This window comes from Sphaerodactylus townsendi, linkage group LG04, assembly GCF_021028975.2.
Source record: "Sphaerodactylus townsendi isolate TG3544 linkage group LG04, MPM_Stown_v2.3, whole genome shotgun sequence".
Lineage (NCBI taxonomy): Eukaryota > Metazoa > Chordata > Lepidosauria > Squamata > Sphaerodactylidae > Sphaerodactylus > Sphaerodactylus townsendi.
Window position 1 is genome coordinate 66,527,292 of NC_059428.1, and position 17,375 is coordinate 66,544,666.

The following is a 17,375-nucleotide window of genomic DNA, read 5'->3' on the forward strand; positions in this document are numbered from 1 at the left end:
AAAATACTTTAAATAAGTCCAGCTGTTTTGCTGCCTGCAGCCAAGGATCTTTCAAAACTGAATCCTTTATTTGTGTTTTAAACACCCAACACTGATTTAAAGGCTTGCTTTTAAATACTCAGTAGCTGACCTACAATTGTCCCACTAATTTTTAAGAAAGGTCCATTTATGAATGATCAAAAGATCATTTTGGATCTGTCGACCTCAGCCGTTTTTCTTTAATGAGGTGTACAACTGAATTCAGACCACACTCTCACATAAAATAGTGCCTTAAAATTTACAGTGATGTCTTCAATGTTTCAGGTGTAATAGAAAACAGTGATAGTCCCAGAATAACACTCCAGTTGAGCTGTTACGTTAAAAATTACAGAGCGGCTACCAGAATGGACTGTCCTATGTAATAGTCCAGAATATTATTTTCTCTTCCTTTGCCAACTGTGAGCTTAATTTTGCAAGATGATGAATATCACATAATGCGACCCAATGCACAAGGTAAATCTTGCTGAGGTCAATGAAACTTACTCTATAGTAAGAGAGCATGGGATCAAAATCTTGCCCTGCTCAAGATCTTAGGCCCCTTTCCGCATACGCAGAATAAAGTGTTTTCAAACCACTTTCACAACTTTTTGCAAGTGGATTTTGCTGTTCCACACAGCTTCGAAAAGCATTGAAAGGAGTTTGAAAGTGCATTATTGTGCATGTGTGGAAGGAGCCTTAGATTCATTTATGTTGAACTGGGTCCCAAACCAGATGTGACAAGCAAACACACATCTCATTTCTTCTCCTTAACCAAAACCCATCCCCATCATTCTCCTACTTTGAGAGGCTTCTTAGTTATTTTCCCTCCAGTAATATAGATATCCATATCTTGTCCCTATGGGGAGAAAAGAACCAGGGTGGGGGGTTGAAAAATTGCTGTCCCTTTGCTACTGTACCACTGAAATTCAGTGAAAGTCTGTCCAAACTCTTGTGCTTAGGATTAGAGCCTTAGACAAGTTCTTGTATTTTCCATTAGTTTAGGGCAGTGGTGGAGAACCTATGGCACTCCATATGTTCATGGACTACAATTCCCATCATCCCTTCCAGCATGGCCATGCTGGCAGGGGTGATGGGAATTGTAGTCCATGAACATCTGGAGTGCCATAGGTTCACACCATGGGTTTAGGGTAAAACATCCAGGATTTTGTCAGATTATGCCCATAATATAGAAGCTACATACTAATAGGGTATCACAGCATCCAGCTATGCTTGATTTTACTACTCAGTTCTGTTGCTTTTAGATCTTGGTACAGTATAACATCCAGCTGTGCCAGAAACTCTGAGTACTATCAGAGACTACCATTCAGCCACTGCCTCCCAGTGTTCGTCTGTGTCCCACAACCACTGTCTAAAGAAAATTGTGCCAAAATTTGGTGCAAAGTTCTTCTTTTATAAAATGGAGACTCACAGACACCAATATATTTCTATTATACTAACATATAAAATAATTCTGAGTTCTCAACTGGACAAAACAACTTCATTGGATATTGAATGTTGAAAGTGAAATGGAAGCTAAATGTAAACAATACTTCTAAATAATTAAAATCACATTACCCATAATTATTCCAGCCATTTTATATATGTGATAATTTTAAACTTTGGTTGCTACAAAAATGCATGTGCTTATCTTTAAGCATATTTAAATAATAAAAGTATCAAACAAAAAATTTCAATGCTGAGCATAAATATTGTGTTAACTCATCATATATGTTTTCAGTAGTTGAAAAGGACTCACGGCTGTTGCTCTTTTTATATTAAAGGAAGAATTAGATTATTCCCCCAGAAGTGGAAGGATTTATACCTTCAAGATGACAAAGTACAAGAAAAGCAAGCACATTTTTTTTAAAAAAAGATTAAATCTTTTTGCAAATTTTAAGGTGCCAAAAAAAGGAAATAAAAAATAATATGCAAAGAAGGATGAGTTCCATCCTTAAAAAGAAGTAAGAAAGAATTGCCATACTCTTTGGAATATACAACTTGGTTAAAAAAAATAGTTCCAGGATATAAAATCTCTCATTCACAGCATTGCTAAATCAGAAGCATTCACAGTTTCTCTCTGAGAATCTTCTTATACTTCTTTTTAACTCACATGACAAAATGGTTGATTAAGATCATTGAGATTGTGTTAGGTTTCAATCTCCAAATCAGATGCTAAACAAAATACTCTTTACAAGCTTTGGGGTGCTCCAAAACTTTGTTTGAAGTCTCAGGCTCTGAAAACACAGAGCATCTACTTTTCTCCATACCTATAGACAAAGTGAGTACTGCCATCTTAAATGCTCTCATTCTCAGAAGTTCAGCCTTTGGACAAGTATACTTTTATGGAGTATTATCACCTCACTGACTAAAATCTACTGGATAACATTGTGACACCATTCCTGGAAATAATTACTTCTGAACTGATTGTTTCTCAGAGAGATCTATAAACATTCATGAGGAAACCATGGTCACCAAAAGGTAGAACATTTTAGTCCCAGACTATTTTTGCTAATAATCTTTCAATATGGTCGCCATACTGCTTCTTCTAGCCTTGCTGTGGTTCCCATGTTAGTAGGGGAGTTGCTATGGCTACCTTCTGTGTCCACAACATCATTTTGATTTGGAAGATTGGGGTTGAGGAGAGTAGATCCCGTAGAAGCATTAGTGCAAGGAGGAAGAATACGTGGAGGAGACCGGTCTCCTCCAGACATCATGGAGAACTGGTACGATCCTGCTGATGTTCCATAGTAGAGATGATAAGAGGGCGAACTGGTCTGAAATGGGCCACTTTGAGCCTGAGAAGAACCTGGGTATGGAGGCGGTAGATAAGTGTGGTATCTGGTAGCAGTGGTCATGGCAGACATACCAATTCCTATTCCTGAGCTGACAGGTGTTGGAGTATAGGCAAATGCTCCTGGATAGTGCATGCGAGGATCAGAAATGGAAGGAATTGCAGGGAAGGGACGATCAATTCCTACTCTTGGATCACTGAATGCTGTTAAGTCAGAAGCACCTGGTTTGGGGAGGGAAAAAACAACATTTTAGAAAATGGTTTGGAGAGGAAAAAAAGAACATTCAAAATTCTGTAAAAACATTATTTTGTAATATCGTTGCTATTAGAGCTTTTGGCATTTGTGCTGTATCTGTGATATAGTCTTTTTTCCATTGTAATCATAAAAATGTACTTTCAGAAGAAACATCAGTGAACATCTAACCCATTTCCCATCACTGAGGCATCAACACTGCTCTGAAGTTGATGCTTTTGATTGCTTTTAAAAATAGTCAGCATTTAACTACACAATAAATGATAAATTGGAAAATGAATAGTAATACAAATCTTAGTGTTTCTGAATGGGCAAACTCTCTCCCTTGTTTTGCAGTAATTTTCAAAATTTGGTCATGTTTTGATTCTCATGAAAATGTTTATGAAAATTATATTCCTCTTCCTCTCAGCCCAGACCCATAAGACCTTAAATGGCCTGCCTCTGCTAACAAAGATTCATGAAAATATTACAAAGAATGTGTTATGCATTTAAAATGATGGGTGTACTTCAACTCTTTTTCTTTTGATTGAAGAATTCTCATCTGCTTCCATGCTTAAAAAGGATTAAAGAGATAATGGCCTTTTAAGAAAGAGCTTCTAGACAGCATCCAATTAACAGAGATCACGGCTCCCCATTTTTGCCAGTTATTATGGAGCATTAAAAACAACAATAAAGACACCTTTTCTTCTGGCAACATTTCCTCAGACATGATGTGGAGTCTGCATAAAAGGAATGTGTATGTAGCGGGGAATCAGCTGGTAGGAATAAGAAAACAAAAACAGTCTGCATTGTGACAAGGTTAAAAAGCACACCAGACATATTGTGCAGTCAGTTTCTGAAAGCTTGTCAGTCCTCTTTGATATACTTCCACATATTTCTCATGCTATAGTGGCTCCAATTCCTTGACCTGTCAGGTATTAGTCTTTTTCATACAAGCGGCAAGCATCACTGCATGCTGTTAAATTCATTGAGGTTTTTTTTAACTCCACATGGTTTTTCCTGTCTTTGATTTTGGAAATGTTTTTGCTATTTTTCCTGTCAGAACACTTTTAGTGCATTTTTTTTACTGTTTCAGAGCAAGCTCTGGGTGCAGTTTTGTAATGGAGTGCCACTGATGACAGTGGCAAGGCAGAAAGAAGAAGATTGGATTTATACCCCACCTTTTACTCCTTTAAGGAGACTGGAGGTGGCTTACAAACTCCTTTTCCTTCCTCTCCCCACAAAAGACAACTTGTGAAGTAGCTGGGGCTGAAAGAGTTCTGATGAACTGTGACTAGCCCAAAATCACCCAGAAGAAATGTAGGAGTGGGGAAACAAATATAGTTCACCAGATATGAGTCTGCCGTTCATGTGAAGTAGTGGGAAATCAAACCCGGTTCTCTAGATTAGGGTCCACCTGCTCTTAACCACTATACCACACTATTTCCGTCACTCTCTTGTTCTCTTCTTCCTCTACACTTTTGTTGCAATGATGCGGAGATGAAAGAGGAGCCAGCTACCCGCTCAGATTATTGTCGCCACCCTTTACTATAGTATTTTAAAAACATTTTTAATGAGAGAATTAGTGATAAAACCCTTGAATAAGTTAGTGTTAAGTCATCCCGGATGTATTGCCTGGGCTAGTGTGGCTGAGTGCTAGGAGTTGGAGAAATACATGGTTTTCCTATGGGTAATGAAACGGACATCTATCTTTCAAGAGTCAATGTACATACAATGCACATATAAAGAAAAACCTAACAGCTACACGATCTGTAAGCATATGCAAACACATAATGGTTTATTACAGGAGGGATTGTTCTGCATTGTCACCCACCATGTCACAGGTGACATCTAGACTCCACCAGGTATGCGACTTTTTTTGTGGCAGAACAAATACAAGGGGGGAAGGACAGAAATGCCAAAATTACAGTGGGGGGAATGGAGGAGTGGTGCAGAATGATTTCTCAAAAAATGTTTTCAAGCCACATGATTTGACCACTGGGATAATTTGTGCTAAAGTGTACATGTGGAAAAGGTCACTTTATGCCTTTCCACTTAATACTACTGGACATCTGGGCATACTTCCTATAATATATTAGATTTCCCTTTGAAACATCAATTGTAATTAGCGTAGTTATATTTTCCACTACACATTTAATAACTGCAATAGGTAAAATTCAGCAGGTAATGTTGGGCTTAGCATGGAGAAGTTGGAGTAGAAAAAGCTCCATCCATTGAGAATATCTGTAGGATTAAAGGAACTGGAGTTCTGGCATGAAAACAAAGCAGTAATTATAAATTGCAACAAAAGAAGTTTTATGCTAGCTGTTCCTCAATGTCATGTAACAAACCAAGATTGTTGCCGATTTACTGCCAGGTGCGAAGCTCCCATGGGGACATCAGGGGACAAATGCCCTGGGCACTCCCTGTGGGAGTCACATGGGGGGGTGCAAAATCACCTGCTTGCACCCTGCCCCTCCTTTGCCTGATTGCGTTTTGCCTGATCTTATTGTCCTCCCTCGCTGTCGTCATCCTCCTCCTTGCCCCCCCCCCCCTGTGCTTGGTATTTATGTCTCCACAATCTGTGAACCTTTCAAGTTATGGTGAGTCCCAATTTCATTTTACACAGTTTCTCAGCATCCTCAGGGCATCTGAAAATCACTATTTTGTAATTTGCCCTCATCCCTTTCTGCCCCTCCAAAAGGATATTTCCTCCAAACTGTCCCCCAGCACCCTCAGAGCCTGCATGCAAATGAGCCTTCTTCTCATTGGCTCCTACTTTCGTTTTGCCTTGGGTGGTGGTGGTGGGGGGGAGAGAAAACTGGTGAAATGGCTGGTATTGAGCCAGCAAGGTCAGTAGAGAAGAGATCATGCATGCCCTTCTGAAAGTTGCACTGGTAAGTTTTAAAAGAAAGGAAAAGATGACTTTCTACTTTCAATTTTACAGAGGCTTCACGAGGGGGCTAATCAAAACAAAAGCTAGTTTGTGGCTTTTACCTCTTATCTTCCAGCATAAACACAGTATGATATCTGTGAATTGCATTTGTACGAGATTTTTTAATGCATTGAATGTGAAAATAATCCCTTTATAGGTAATGTTTTAGCATTAGAAAACTGTATTATGCAAACAGCACACAGGCAGCATGAACTTTGGAGATTCAGAATCTGAAGAGCTTACAAAAGAATCTAATTTTGTAAATAAGAGTTTACAAACGAATGCATCCAGCCATGAAAGCTGAACCACTGAACCTGCAAAAGTTTTAATTAGTAGTTTTTTTTATATTATGCATAAGCCATATAGTTAAAAAAAGTTATGCATATGCATGTATGTGATGTAAGTGTTGCATACTTGATTCCACTTAAAAAAAGATCTATCTTTAAAGTTCCCCTTTGCTATTTTAGTTGCCTGTGGCTATTCTGTTTTTGGGATAGCTTTTGGCATATAATTTTATAATACTGTCTGTCTCAAAGTAAGTACATAATGTGGTTTTTCACTAAAGATAGTGGAATGAATTTCAGATACATAATAGTGCAAGTCATATTGTTCCAACTTCCAGGTGGTGGCTGGAGATCTCCTGGAATTACAAATGATTTCCATGTACAGAGATCAGTTCACCAGGAGAAAATGGCAACTTTGTATGGTAGATTCTGCATTGCACTGAAGTCTGTCCTCTCTCTGAACCCCCCTTCCTCAGGTTTCACCTTGATAATTTCCAGGTATTTTCCAGTCTAGAGCAGGCAACCCTAGTTCTGCACAATGTAGCATGTTTTAATAATAGTTATATCTTCAATGTTTGTGATGTCTAAGTTGTAAACAAAGGAGCCTAGAAGAAAGAGCAGGGGACACAAAAACATAGCTGTTCATAATTTTTCTGCATCTGGGATTGTAGAGAGTGATGTGTTGGAATGCTTGGAGTAAACTCCCCACAGTAAACTTCCTGAGGTTCAGCAAAAAGGCATAGAGGCCAAAGTCTGATGTTGCCTCTTGGCATTGGTATTCAGAGGTTTACTGCCTCTGGATGTGGAAGTTCTGCACAGTTTCAGCACTCAAGACAGATTTTTCAAGAGCAAGTAAAGTAGATTCTGAGTTTGTGCCCAAGCAGCCCACAGCAGCTTCTGGCCTTGGCTCCCCAGGCTGATGAATGCTCACCATATAAATTCAATGCTCGCCATATAAATTCAAAAGAATACATAAGCTCTCCCTCTCTCTGGGAAGAACCTTTGGATCACCCTTAGCAATTAGAGGACAAATCTGAAGTGCTTGGAATTCTTATAGAGACAAGTGTGAAATAGGCATTCAGAGGAAGAGGTGGAAATTCAGGCTTGCTTGTACTGTGGCTTATTTGGGCAGGTTTGATATTAATCCAAATTGGCTATTATTTCTGGCAATGCTTGGGAGAAATGCAAAGGAATGAGTGGAGGATAATAAAACATTATTCACAGCAGTAATAAAACATTTTGAAAGCATTTTAAGTCATATGACACTTAAAATACATTTAAGTGTTATAACAGTTATTAAACATTTTGAAAGCATTTTGAAAATGTCAATTTTTTAAAATCTCTGCTGTGTGCCATGGCACATTGCTGTGTTCAGTTTTGTGAGTTGAGACAAGTTCTATAATGTGATGGTGGCTTTGAGATGAGCTGGTGCAAAAAATCGTTCTTTGGTTGTAGCGGGGGAGGGTGGTCAGGGTGGGGGAAGGTAGCTGCCCATACTGGGGGGCGGCATGCATAAAACTCAGATTTTGCCCCGGGGCTCCATTTTCCCTAGCTACGCCTTTGTTTACTGATCATTAATTTTTGTAGGCAGAATGTTTTTTCTAACATGGAAAGAAAAATATAATATATAGGTCACTTATAGGTATTATTCAGTCAATGTGTAAAGGCAATTTCTTGGATCTCTCTCCAAATTGAAATTTGTATTCTCTCCTCCTCTTAAAAAGGAAATTGACTGTACAATTTTATGTAAGGTGAATTTAGTGAGGGAATGTAAAAATTAGGGCTTTTTAAAATAGTACCAGACATAAAAGCCTCATAAAACCAGTTGCATTTGTTTATGGGGAAAATCCATTCATATAAACTTTTAAAAGTTAGGAACAGCAAATGAAAGGATTAAAAAACAAACAAAAACATTCCCTCATGGGCAGACACCACGCCTCCACAGGAAAGTCTCTGGTAAACATGTTACAGATTCTCCATTCATCTGACTTGTGCGGCAGTTGGCAACAATTCTGCACAAATAGAACTGGGTCAAGTCCTAAAACTGACAGGTTAGAAGCCATTTGTAGTAGGTTTTATGTACTATTTCCGAATGTTATTTACAACATTTGTGGCTGCCTTGGGAGACAGCCAGGAGACTCTTGGAGTCATGTGACAATTATTCTTTTACTAAACTCCATCATGTAATGCCATATGGATTCAAATCTTGAAATTTTGGACTCTCATTTGAGAACAGCTGAGTTCCACAGTACAGTCCACATTGTTTGGCAGTATAGGCAGGCTTGCTCATTTTGTCTGCCAGAGTTCTTGTACCTTTTACACTGGACAGCCAAAATCCAGATTTCTCTGATATATTTGAAATGGCTGAAAAAGCTTCAACTGAAAGATTTCTGTCTGTCTGAAAGCACAGGAGCCCAACAGCAATGGCTGGCAACCCTGGGAATTAGTTGCTTATTCAAGGGAAGCATCAAATATCCCAAGTTCTAGACTGCTGTCCAACACATGCAGAACTCTCTATACAGCATTACCACTACTTCCTAAATTATTGATCTGTACTTGCATGTAATTTAGAAACAAAACTTTATTTTTCTCTATGATATCTCATACAGGATATAATTATTGAAGAAAGAACAAATGAGAACTCTCCTTCATTGCACACTTTCTGTTGTCCTGTTCATATTACACTGAATGCCTGCTGCTGGGCCCAGCCGGGCTGGGAGGCAGCAAGCAGCTCAGGTGGGTGCCTGATGCCAGCTCCTGCCCTATCTGGCCTCCCTGCTGACAGAGAGGCCGGTTGTGGCCACGGTGCCCACCTGAGTTGCCTGCTGCCGAGCCCGCCACCAAGCTGCTGTAAGTGGGGTGCGGGGGGGGGGGAGGGGAGTTGGGCGGGAGGGGGCCATAAGGAGCCGGTCATTACTTGGCTGCCATTTTGGGCTGGTATCCCTCTGGTTGCATATAATATATGTAGAGCTGAATGTCTGATTTAAACTCCACATTTATCCAGGTACTGGTCCGCAGATTCATTTGTAAAGCCAATATATACTGGCTCTTCTTCACTAACAGACTTATGCACATACATGCAAAGATGTTTGTGAATTCACTGTAACATGTGACAGAGGTTATGTCATTCATCAAACAATATCAACAATCAGTCTTATTATTTGGAATAGGATAAGATTGATTATAAGATTTCATAACTCTTCTCCTAATTAAGCCATATTGTCTTTTTTCCCAGATTTTTAATTTACCAATAAAAAACTGGATAACCTTGGGGCAGCATTCAGTTGAAGTTCTCCTAGCTGCCGTTTCTCAGATCTACATAGTGGTGGGGAGAGCAGGGCCTACATTCAGTTGAAGCTCCCTGCCCCTCCCTCCAATCACCTTGATTTGTCTTGACTGAACAATTATGGGTTTTTAAAACCTGAACCTGAAATTTACCAAATAAAAAAGATTGTGCTCATCCCGAGTCCTAATAAGCCTTCCATGGATTCTATTGCTATCACCTATCATACAGCAGGTAATATCATCCCTGACTTGTTTAACAACAATGCACATCACAGTGTTCCAAAAATGACCACCAAAGTTTACCGCAACTATGAAGATCAACAACCCACTTTGGTCAGAAGAGCCCAACAAGATCTGGTCTTTAGAGCAGCTTATTTAAAGCTCCTGAAGTTAACAGTTTTATCTGCTATCATTCATAGGTTTGGGGAACATGCAAGCTAGAAGGTAAAGTACTATGACCACAATGGCGATGCAAAGTGGTACTGAAGTTCCATAAGAGAGGGAATCAAGGGAAAATGAGCAAAAGAAGGCACATGCAAGAGTGGATTTGAGGACAACTGAGCTGGAGATTCTTCTTTCCTTGCCAGCTGTTTATATCTTCTTTGATGCCCTGCCTCACATCTTGAGAATACAGGGTTTAACAAATAAAATAATAAATTGAGAGACTTACCTGTCAGTCGGCTAGAAAGTTCAGCAGACAGGGATGTCATTCCACTAGCCCTTCCAGGTGAAATTGGTGTTGTTGGATGCACTGATGGAGTTGCAATTGGTCCTAGATATTGATAAGATGGATCATAAGGCCAAGGGGGAGATGGTTGAAGCTGCCTTGTATCTAAAGAGGAACAAGGAACGGTCATTTTTAATATGCCATACTGTGATCAAATGTTATTCCCTAAATCAGGATTAGAGCATCAGTTATGATCTGGTGAATTTTCTGGTGACCACTGGTTGAAAAAAAAATTCTAGATCTCAGTCTGATCCAAGAAGACACTTCTTATGACATAGAACAAGAGGACAGTCTCAGGAACATGTTACAGATTTGTCATATCTTTAAGGAATCCTGGAATATGCATTTATGCTTTGTATATTGAAAACACATTGGTTCTAACAAAGACAGCAATTATAATTTTTAAAAAATAGACCTTTCAAGACTAATGTCAACCAATCCCCAAGTAAAAGTTTAACATTCTTGAAAACTGCATTTTATTCAATATTCCCTTTGCCAGGTTTTTAGACGAATTAATCATTTTAAAATAATGTTTCCCTGTTGTTGGATATCATTAAATTTTGTTGATCATTCACTTTAAGAGTTTTGAAGGGATGAGACTGTATTTGTTTTCACAAGATGCAGATGCCCAGCATAATTTTTTTGCAATTGTTATCTTTATGTTGAATGGGGATTTTCTGCTCAAAATGTTCACAGGTCCAACTAGCCAAGTGCAGACTTCTGTAGAAAAGGGGTCCTTCAAGTTCCTATCTATTTAACTACAGCTATTATACAACAAACCCATATTTGGTTCACAAGGTTCCCATTTGGATTTCTAAGAAACACTGAAGTAAGTTTCGTATCTGAATCCCTTGACTTTGTAGCTATATGTCTCTTTTGGCATTATTTTGAGAGAACATGCCTGATGTACAAGTTGCCTGTGTCAGCTACAAAAAGTATGGCCCCTCCTGTTTGCCCATACTGCCTCAGAGGAACCTATCCACACATATTTTTGGGAAAAAAAGTTTTTGAATGCAAAAAGGAAATTTTGCATTTACTGTTTGCAGTCACAATTTGGTAGTGGCTGATATGCCTGATGTACTGAGAGGTCCTTCTAATCAGTTTCCTCTACCTCCCTAAATGTGTTTATATGAACCCTCAGGGCATCACTGTTGACTGAAAGCTCTAGATCCTTCCCATCTAACCAATAAAGGTATTGTCTTGTCTCTTCCAGTGGCTGACACCTTCAGCCCCTAACAGAACCTCATTCTGCACATGCAGAATAATGCACTTTCAAACTGCTTTCAGTGCTCTTTGAAGCTGTGCGGAATGGCAAAATCCACTTGCAAACAGTTGTGAAAGTGGTTTGAAAACGCATTATTTTGCGTGTGTGGAAGGGGCCAGAGTTTCTGGGACACAAGACAGGCAGAGCTTTAGTTACCACCAGCTGAACTTAAAGGTTCAAGGCTTTGGCAGTGTGAATGAAGAGCAGGAAGATTCCAGATTGTCTCTCCCTTTTGGGAGATTCCAGATTGGTCTCTGGCTGCAGGGCTTGCATCCTTTGCTGTTAGCATTTCTGCAAGTGCAAGGCCAGTGTTTTCCGAGGAGCCCTTGTGCACACAGAAGAGCTAGTAGTGGATGAAGCTAGTGCTGCAGTGGAGGACAGCCTGTGCAATGGCTAGAGAGAAACACAAGGGAAACAGTGTCACAGGATCCAAGCCCAAATGTTTCTGTACTAAGGGGAAACAATTGCCATAAATCTGGCTTTAGGATACTGGCATGAGAAGATACATGTTCAAATAATTCCCACTAAGACAATTTTCAAAAGGTCCCAAAGTGATGGAAGGGATGAGGGAACATGACACAACTGCCAGTTCCCAGCAACTGTTGGCTTTCAATCAGCAACCACTGATATACTTTGGAGTCCTTCCAAGCAACTGTCAAGCAAGAAAATACTCTATAGACTCAATTTCCACCAGGAACCCTGATCTTCATGCCCCATGACCTGAAAGTCCACGGATGCCCTACAGCAAAATCCAAATCCAATTAGTGAGATGTTACAGGTTGCCCTGGCCAGTGTTGGTCTGACTGGGCACAGAAGCATGAAGAAGATGGGCCATTCTAGGGCCTCACACCTTAAAAACATCAAGTCTTTGTGTCCATCAGCTGATTTAGAAAACAGCCTGAAGAAGATCAAGGGAGGAGGCCTGCTGTACCAGCTATAGATCACATTGTTCAGTGGGAAACTTGAAAATTAGTTTCAGTTTTACGAATCCAGGAATTCCAGTACAATCTTCACAAGTCACATCAAATGGAATCAAGACATACTTGGACAGACATAAGACACTGTGCCATTTTGGGATGTCTGGTTTGCAGAACTGGAAACAGCAGTGACAGCTGAACAACAACTCCATCCTCTGCCTCCACTAGTCTTTCTGCACCACTCATAGTGATGACAAACGCCTCTCCTTTGAGCAACTCAAATCAAAGGGGCTTTTCATAGTTTGTGCTCACAGGCATTTTGTTATAATATTTATCATTTATGGTAAGATATACGGACATAAAAATTGCAATTATATTGTTAGGAGTACATTTTTCACTATGTCTTTGATAGATTATCTGGCAGATAGAGTTGGCAGGAAGTGGCCAGTGTGTGGAGTCTAATCTAGAGAACCGGGTTTGATTCCCAACTCCTTCATATGACTGGTGATCTCTTATCTGATGAACTGGATTTGTTTCTCTGCTCCGACACATGAAGACTTCTGGGTAACCTTGGGCTTGTCACAGTTCTCTCAGAACTCTCTCAGCCCCACCAACCTCACTAGGTGTCTGTTGTGGGGAGAGGGAGGGAAAGGAGTTTGCAAGCTGTCTTGAGTCTCTTTACAGGAAAGGAAGGTGGGGTATAAATACAGGCTCTTCTTCTTCTCTTCTGCATCAAAGGCAGGTGGTAGGGGAAATATGGGATTAGGAGAAATACTGAATGTCCAAAGTTGCTATGATATGCCAGAAGGTCACATATGGATAGTTCGTGGCAAGTAAGGTCGGCAGAACACAGCCTATCAGACTGGCAGGTGGGCATGGGGTTTGAGTAAGAACTACTCATCATTCGTCTGGAGCACTTCTTCATCCAGGCTTGCCTCCTTTTTAGTAATCACTTCATGCCCTGCCCCCTCTAGAATCACAACAGCACAACCAATCATATCATAGTCCTTTTGAACATCCAGCCCCTCTGTGACAGGCAGGCAGAGGAGTCCTTCATGGCCAGCACCAAACAAAATTTATTACAATACAGATTTTTTTGGCAGCCCCAAACTCTTTGAAGGGCAGGATACAAATAACATGAATTGGAGCTGACGAGGTTTTTCACTGGTGAAAAAGGGAGAATGGTCCTCTTTGACCACCCAGTACTGTCATTCAAGCATAATAATATACTTATTACAAAAAAAACCCCATTTATTTAAATGTGATAAAAATAATTCAATATAGACATTTTTGGTCTTTTATTTGAACAAGAATTTTAAAAAGGTTTAAAGGAGATTTAAGGCACCAAGTGTGAGATTCTCATAATGATTCTCACCGTTTCTGATTTCCAACAAAGCTCTCCATGTTTTTCTCTGTGAGCAAAGTGCCATCCATTTTTTGTCTTTCATAGTGTGAGAAAAATATATGTAAACAGTTAATTATGGCAATAAAACACTCCAGGGTGCAAATTAAAGCACGGTAATTCGTACTGTGCTTAGTTAGATACAAGTTCTTGGCCTCCAGCCTCATGCTGAACAAGCTATTAGATACAAAACCCTGTACCACCATTCATGCTCCATCTTGTTTTACTGCCACAAAAATGTGGTGTTCAGCTTCTTAAAAAAACATAATTAAGCAATGCATATGTTGCATAATATTTAATAGTTTCATATAACAAGCTTTGGTTTTGAAAAAAGAGTCAACAAGTGGTTGACAAGAAACTGCAGTACTTGGTGCCTTTGTGTCCTCAGTATTTTCTAGAAATCACCACTGTTTAGAAGATAGCAATGCCAGAGTGGTAACTGGAAGAAGGCGATCTCCCAACGAGGCTTCTGCAGCAACCTAGTCCACCTTTTATATTGACCAGTAGGTGGCACTAGAGAGCTGCTTGAACAATCTTCTCATTTTTAGCTTACCAGCCAGAATTCACTTGGCAATCTTTGCCTGACAAATAGTTTGTCAAATCAGCAGTATTCTGTCAACAATGTGCTTTGGTGCCTGATTTGCACCACATTAAGCTTTCCTCTCTGTATAAAAAAAAGAATATTTCATACATCCCAGGACTGATCCAGCAGACTCATGTTACAGCTTGCCATTCTAAGTGCACAGACATGTTAGCTACCAAATGGTCCTGGTGCACCTTTTGAGAAATCAGCAGGGCCCTGGACAAGTATCCTTGCATGTTCAGAACAGACAGTACAAAATCTCCAAGTGCATAAAACATCTGGCTTAAGCAAATGCTTGACTGATGTTGGGTCATATGGATTTTTTTTCAGAGCACCTGAAATTCAACAGTATAGCATGTTGATCTAAAATTTATCTGGAGGACTACTACAGGTTTTGTATTCAGCCTACCCATTCTTTCCATCTTCTGCAGCCCATCAACTGCCTCATCTAATGCTGCTGCTGTGCATTGGCTGTATTATTAGGAAAAAAAGGAGGGAGAGATTTTTCCATGATGGCAAGTCACAAATGCTGAATATGACATGAATAATAAGCCTAATAAGCCTTGGGTATTGGTACAACCAGAGTTGGTTGTCATTTTGGGAACCTGAAGATGGCACATTTCAAAAGTTTGCTGACTGACAAATTAAAATTAGTAAAATTAGAGTTGTGATTTGTTGACTGTAATTGCTCAATTGGCAGTTTAGATGCAGCCAAAGAATAAAATTCTGACCATCTAGCATAATTTGAAAATGTACTGTTAGAATATCTAGGCAATTTTTTTAGATCTGTCCCATAAGAAGAAGTGTTGAAGACATGTGCAGATACGTAGGTAGTGTATACTAGTTTGTTTTCAATCATCATTGTTTCTGTTTCAGTCAATGAGATACTAGGAATATAAAAAACTGACTAATTAATACTTTTACCTTGTTCAGCTAAACACATAACCCTCTTTTACTGTTGTGCAGATATTTTAATGTAGTTTCTCTGCTTATTACAATTTGCATCCCAGATGTTAGCAAAATGTATCATTATTCTAGATCGAGGTGACCAACTCTGGCGCCCCAGATGTTCATGGACTATGATTCCCATCAGCCCTGCCAGCCTAGCCAATTGGATACCCCTGATCTAGATATTGCTCAAACATTTTTAAAGCTTATTTCTTTTTAAATTTTTTTTGCATTTGCTGAATAGTCCCCTTTATGCACATTTTTGATCTGTATTCAGCCCTGGATGGGAAGCATTAGATACTTGATTATAAGCTTCCATGGGCTAGCTCTCCTTCTCCACCAGATGCTGCATAGCTGACTTCCTGGCTACTTGTAAAGTGGTAGCTGTGTTAAGCCTGTTGTAGCAAAGTCCAGTGGAACCTTAAAAATATTTGCTTCAATATGAGCTTTCAAAAGTTACAGCTCACTTCTGCAGACACACTCTGCTACTATCAGCATGTGCGCGACTGAAAGGAAAGAACTAGTCTGTGAATGGCAGCTGCTGGCTTTGTAGGCACAGACTTTCTTTGGAGCAAGTTACGCCACATTATGGCATGAGCTCTCAGTGTCTCGCAGCTAGACAGACACTGGGCATGTGGCATATACAAGGGCTGAATCTTACTATGACACATGCTGCTGGAAGTATTTCTAAAAAAGAAGAAGCAGGAAGTGAATCACTGGTAAAGACGATATGCCAGTAACAGGCAAGATGACAGATATCTCCTGGAAGAGACTGACGCCAACACATCTGAAAGTCATCTCTTAAAAAAGCCCCGCCAGGAGCACCTCTCTTTCCCTCCTCTGAATGTCTGCTTTCCAAAAATGAAATCTACATCAAAAGGATCAGTGGGCACAGGCAATGAAAATAGTAAACAATTAATTAGCTACATAGCTATGTCAACAGGAATCCCTCAATAACATGAGTCAATCACTGCCATGCCGAGATCCAGGAAAATTGCAAAACTGTTTTCATCAGACCCAAGTCATTGAACCCAGCAGAAATGTCTGCCAAACTTATTTTGCCAAGAATGGTAATTTCTTTATTATACTGTCAATGAGTTTAACCTAGTTCAAAAACAGGGGTAAACTTTTGTAATTTTCATGAATCATGATGATATTAACTCAATAACAATGCAGTCCTAAACAGATTGCCTTTTTCTAAACCCAATGACTTCAATAGACTTGGAGAAGCATACCTCTGCTTAGGACATCACTGTAAGGCTTGTCCAATGACTTGGCCTCTTGCCATCTCCCCTTCCTCCCTCCAGCATGAGCAGTTTAGCTTCATGTTTATGTTTCACCTACTTGAATTTCCCACTGTTTCCAGATCAGCTAATTGACATCAGTGGTCAAGTTCAGTAAACCTAAGAACAAACTCTTGCAAGTACTAATCCTAACCTTCATTCTCACCAAAGTCATGCCCTTGCCACCACTAATATGACAATATTAGTTATAGTCCTTGAAATCCAAAGTAAGTGGAAAGTAGATCCCCCACCCAGAATGTGATCTTTGAACACTTACAGGAGGTTTGATAATGGACTGCTCATCCTAAGCATTGCTTCCAGCCATTTTTCTTTTCCCACAACATTGTTCTATTTGAATAACAACATCAAGTCTGAATCCTTGCCTAAGACAACCTTTTGAAAACCATGTCATTTTCCATAAACTAGATTCCTCAGTGCTTTGGAAGAGATGAGGCTTACCAAAGCCCATCACTCGGAACAGCAGATGAACAGCACAAGTATCTGCTTATCTTAGGAACTGGAAAGCTGGAAAATTACAGACCAAACTGTAAAATTCCGTTCTCAGCTGCTTCAGCATGCAGGGTGCTTTTCCATGGTGCAGACTACAGTGGAAATTCTTTCTATTTCCCACAAACTGTTTCCCAGTAAGGAGCCAGTGTGGTGCAGTCGTTAAGAGTGGTAGTTAGTATCACAACTCACGCCATGG

At 39.8% G+C, this 17,375-nt stretch overlaps 1 protein-coding gene across 2 annotated transcripts in view; it reads right to left on the reverse strand.

Moving 5' to 3' along the window:
* Window positions 1-1,129: 1,129 nt before the first annotated feature.
* RUNX1 (RUNX family transcription factor 1) overlaps window positions 1,130-17,375 on the reverse strand; it is a 106,747-nt gene continuing 90,501 nt past the window's right edge. For both annotated transcript variants that reach the window (XM_048495064.1, XM_048495063.1), the window contains 2 exons: window positions 10,216-10,377; window positions 1,130-3,031 (listed from right to left, as the gene is read on the reverse strand). In XM_048495064.1, coding sequence (XP_048351021.1) covers window positions 2,538-3,031; window positions 10,216-10,377 — 656 coding nt within the window. In that variant the 3' untranslated portion in view covers window positions 1,130-2,537. The remainder of the gene's footprint in view (window positions 3,032-10,215; window positions 10,378-17,375) is intronic.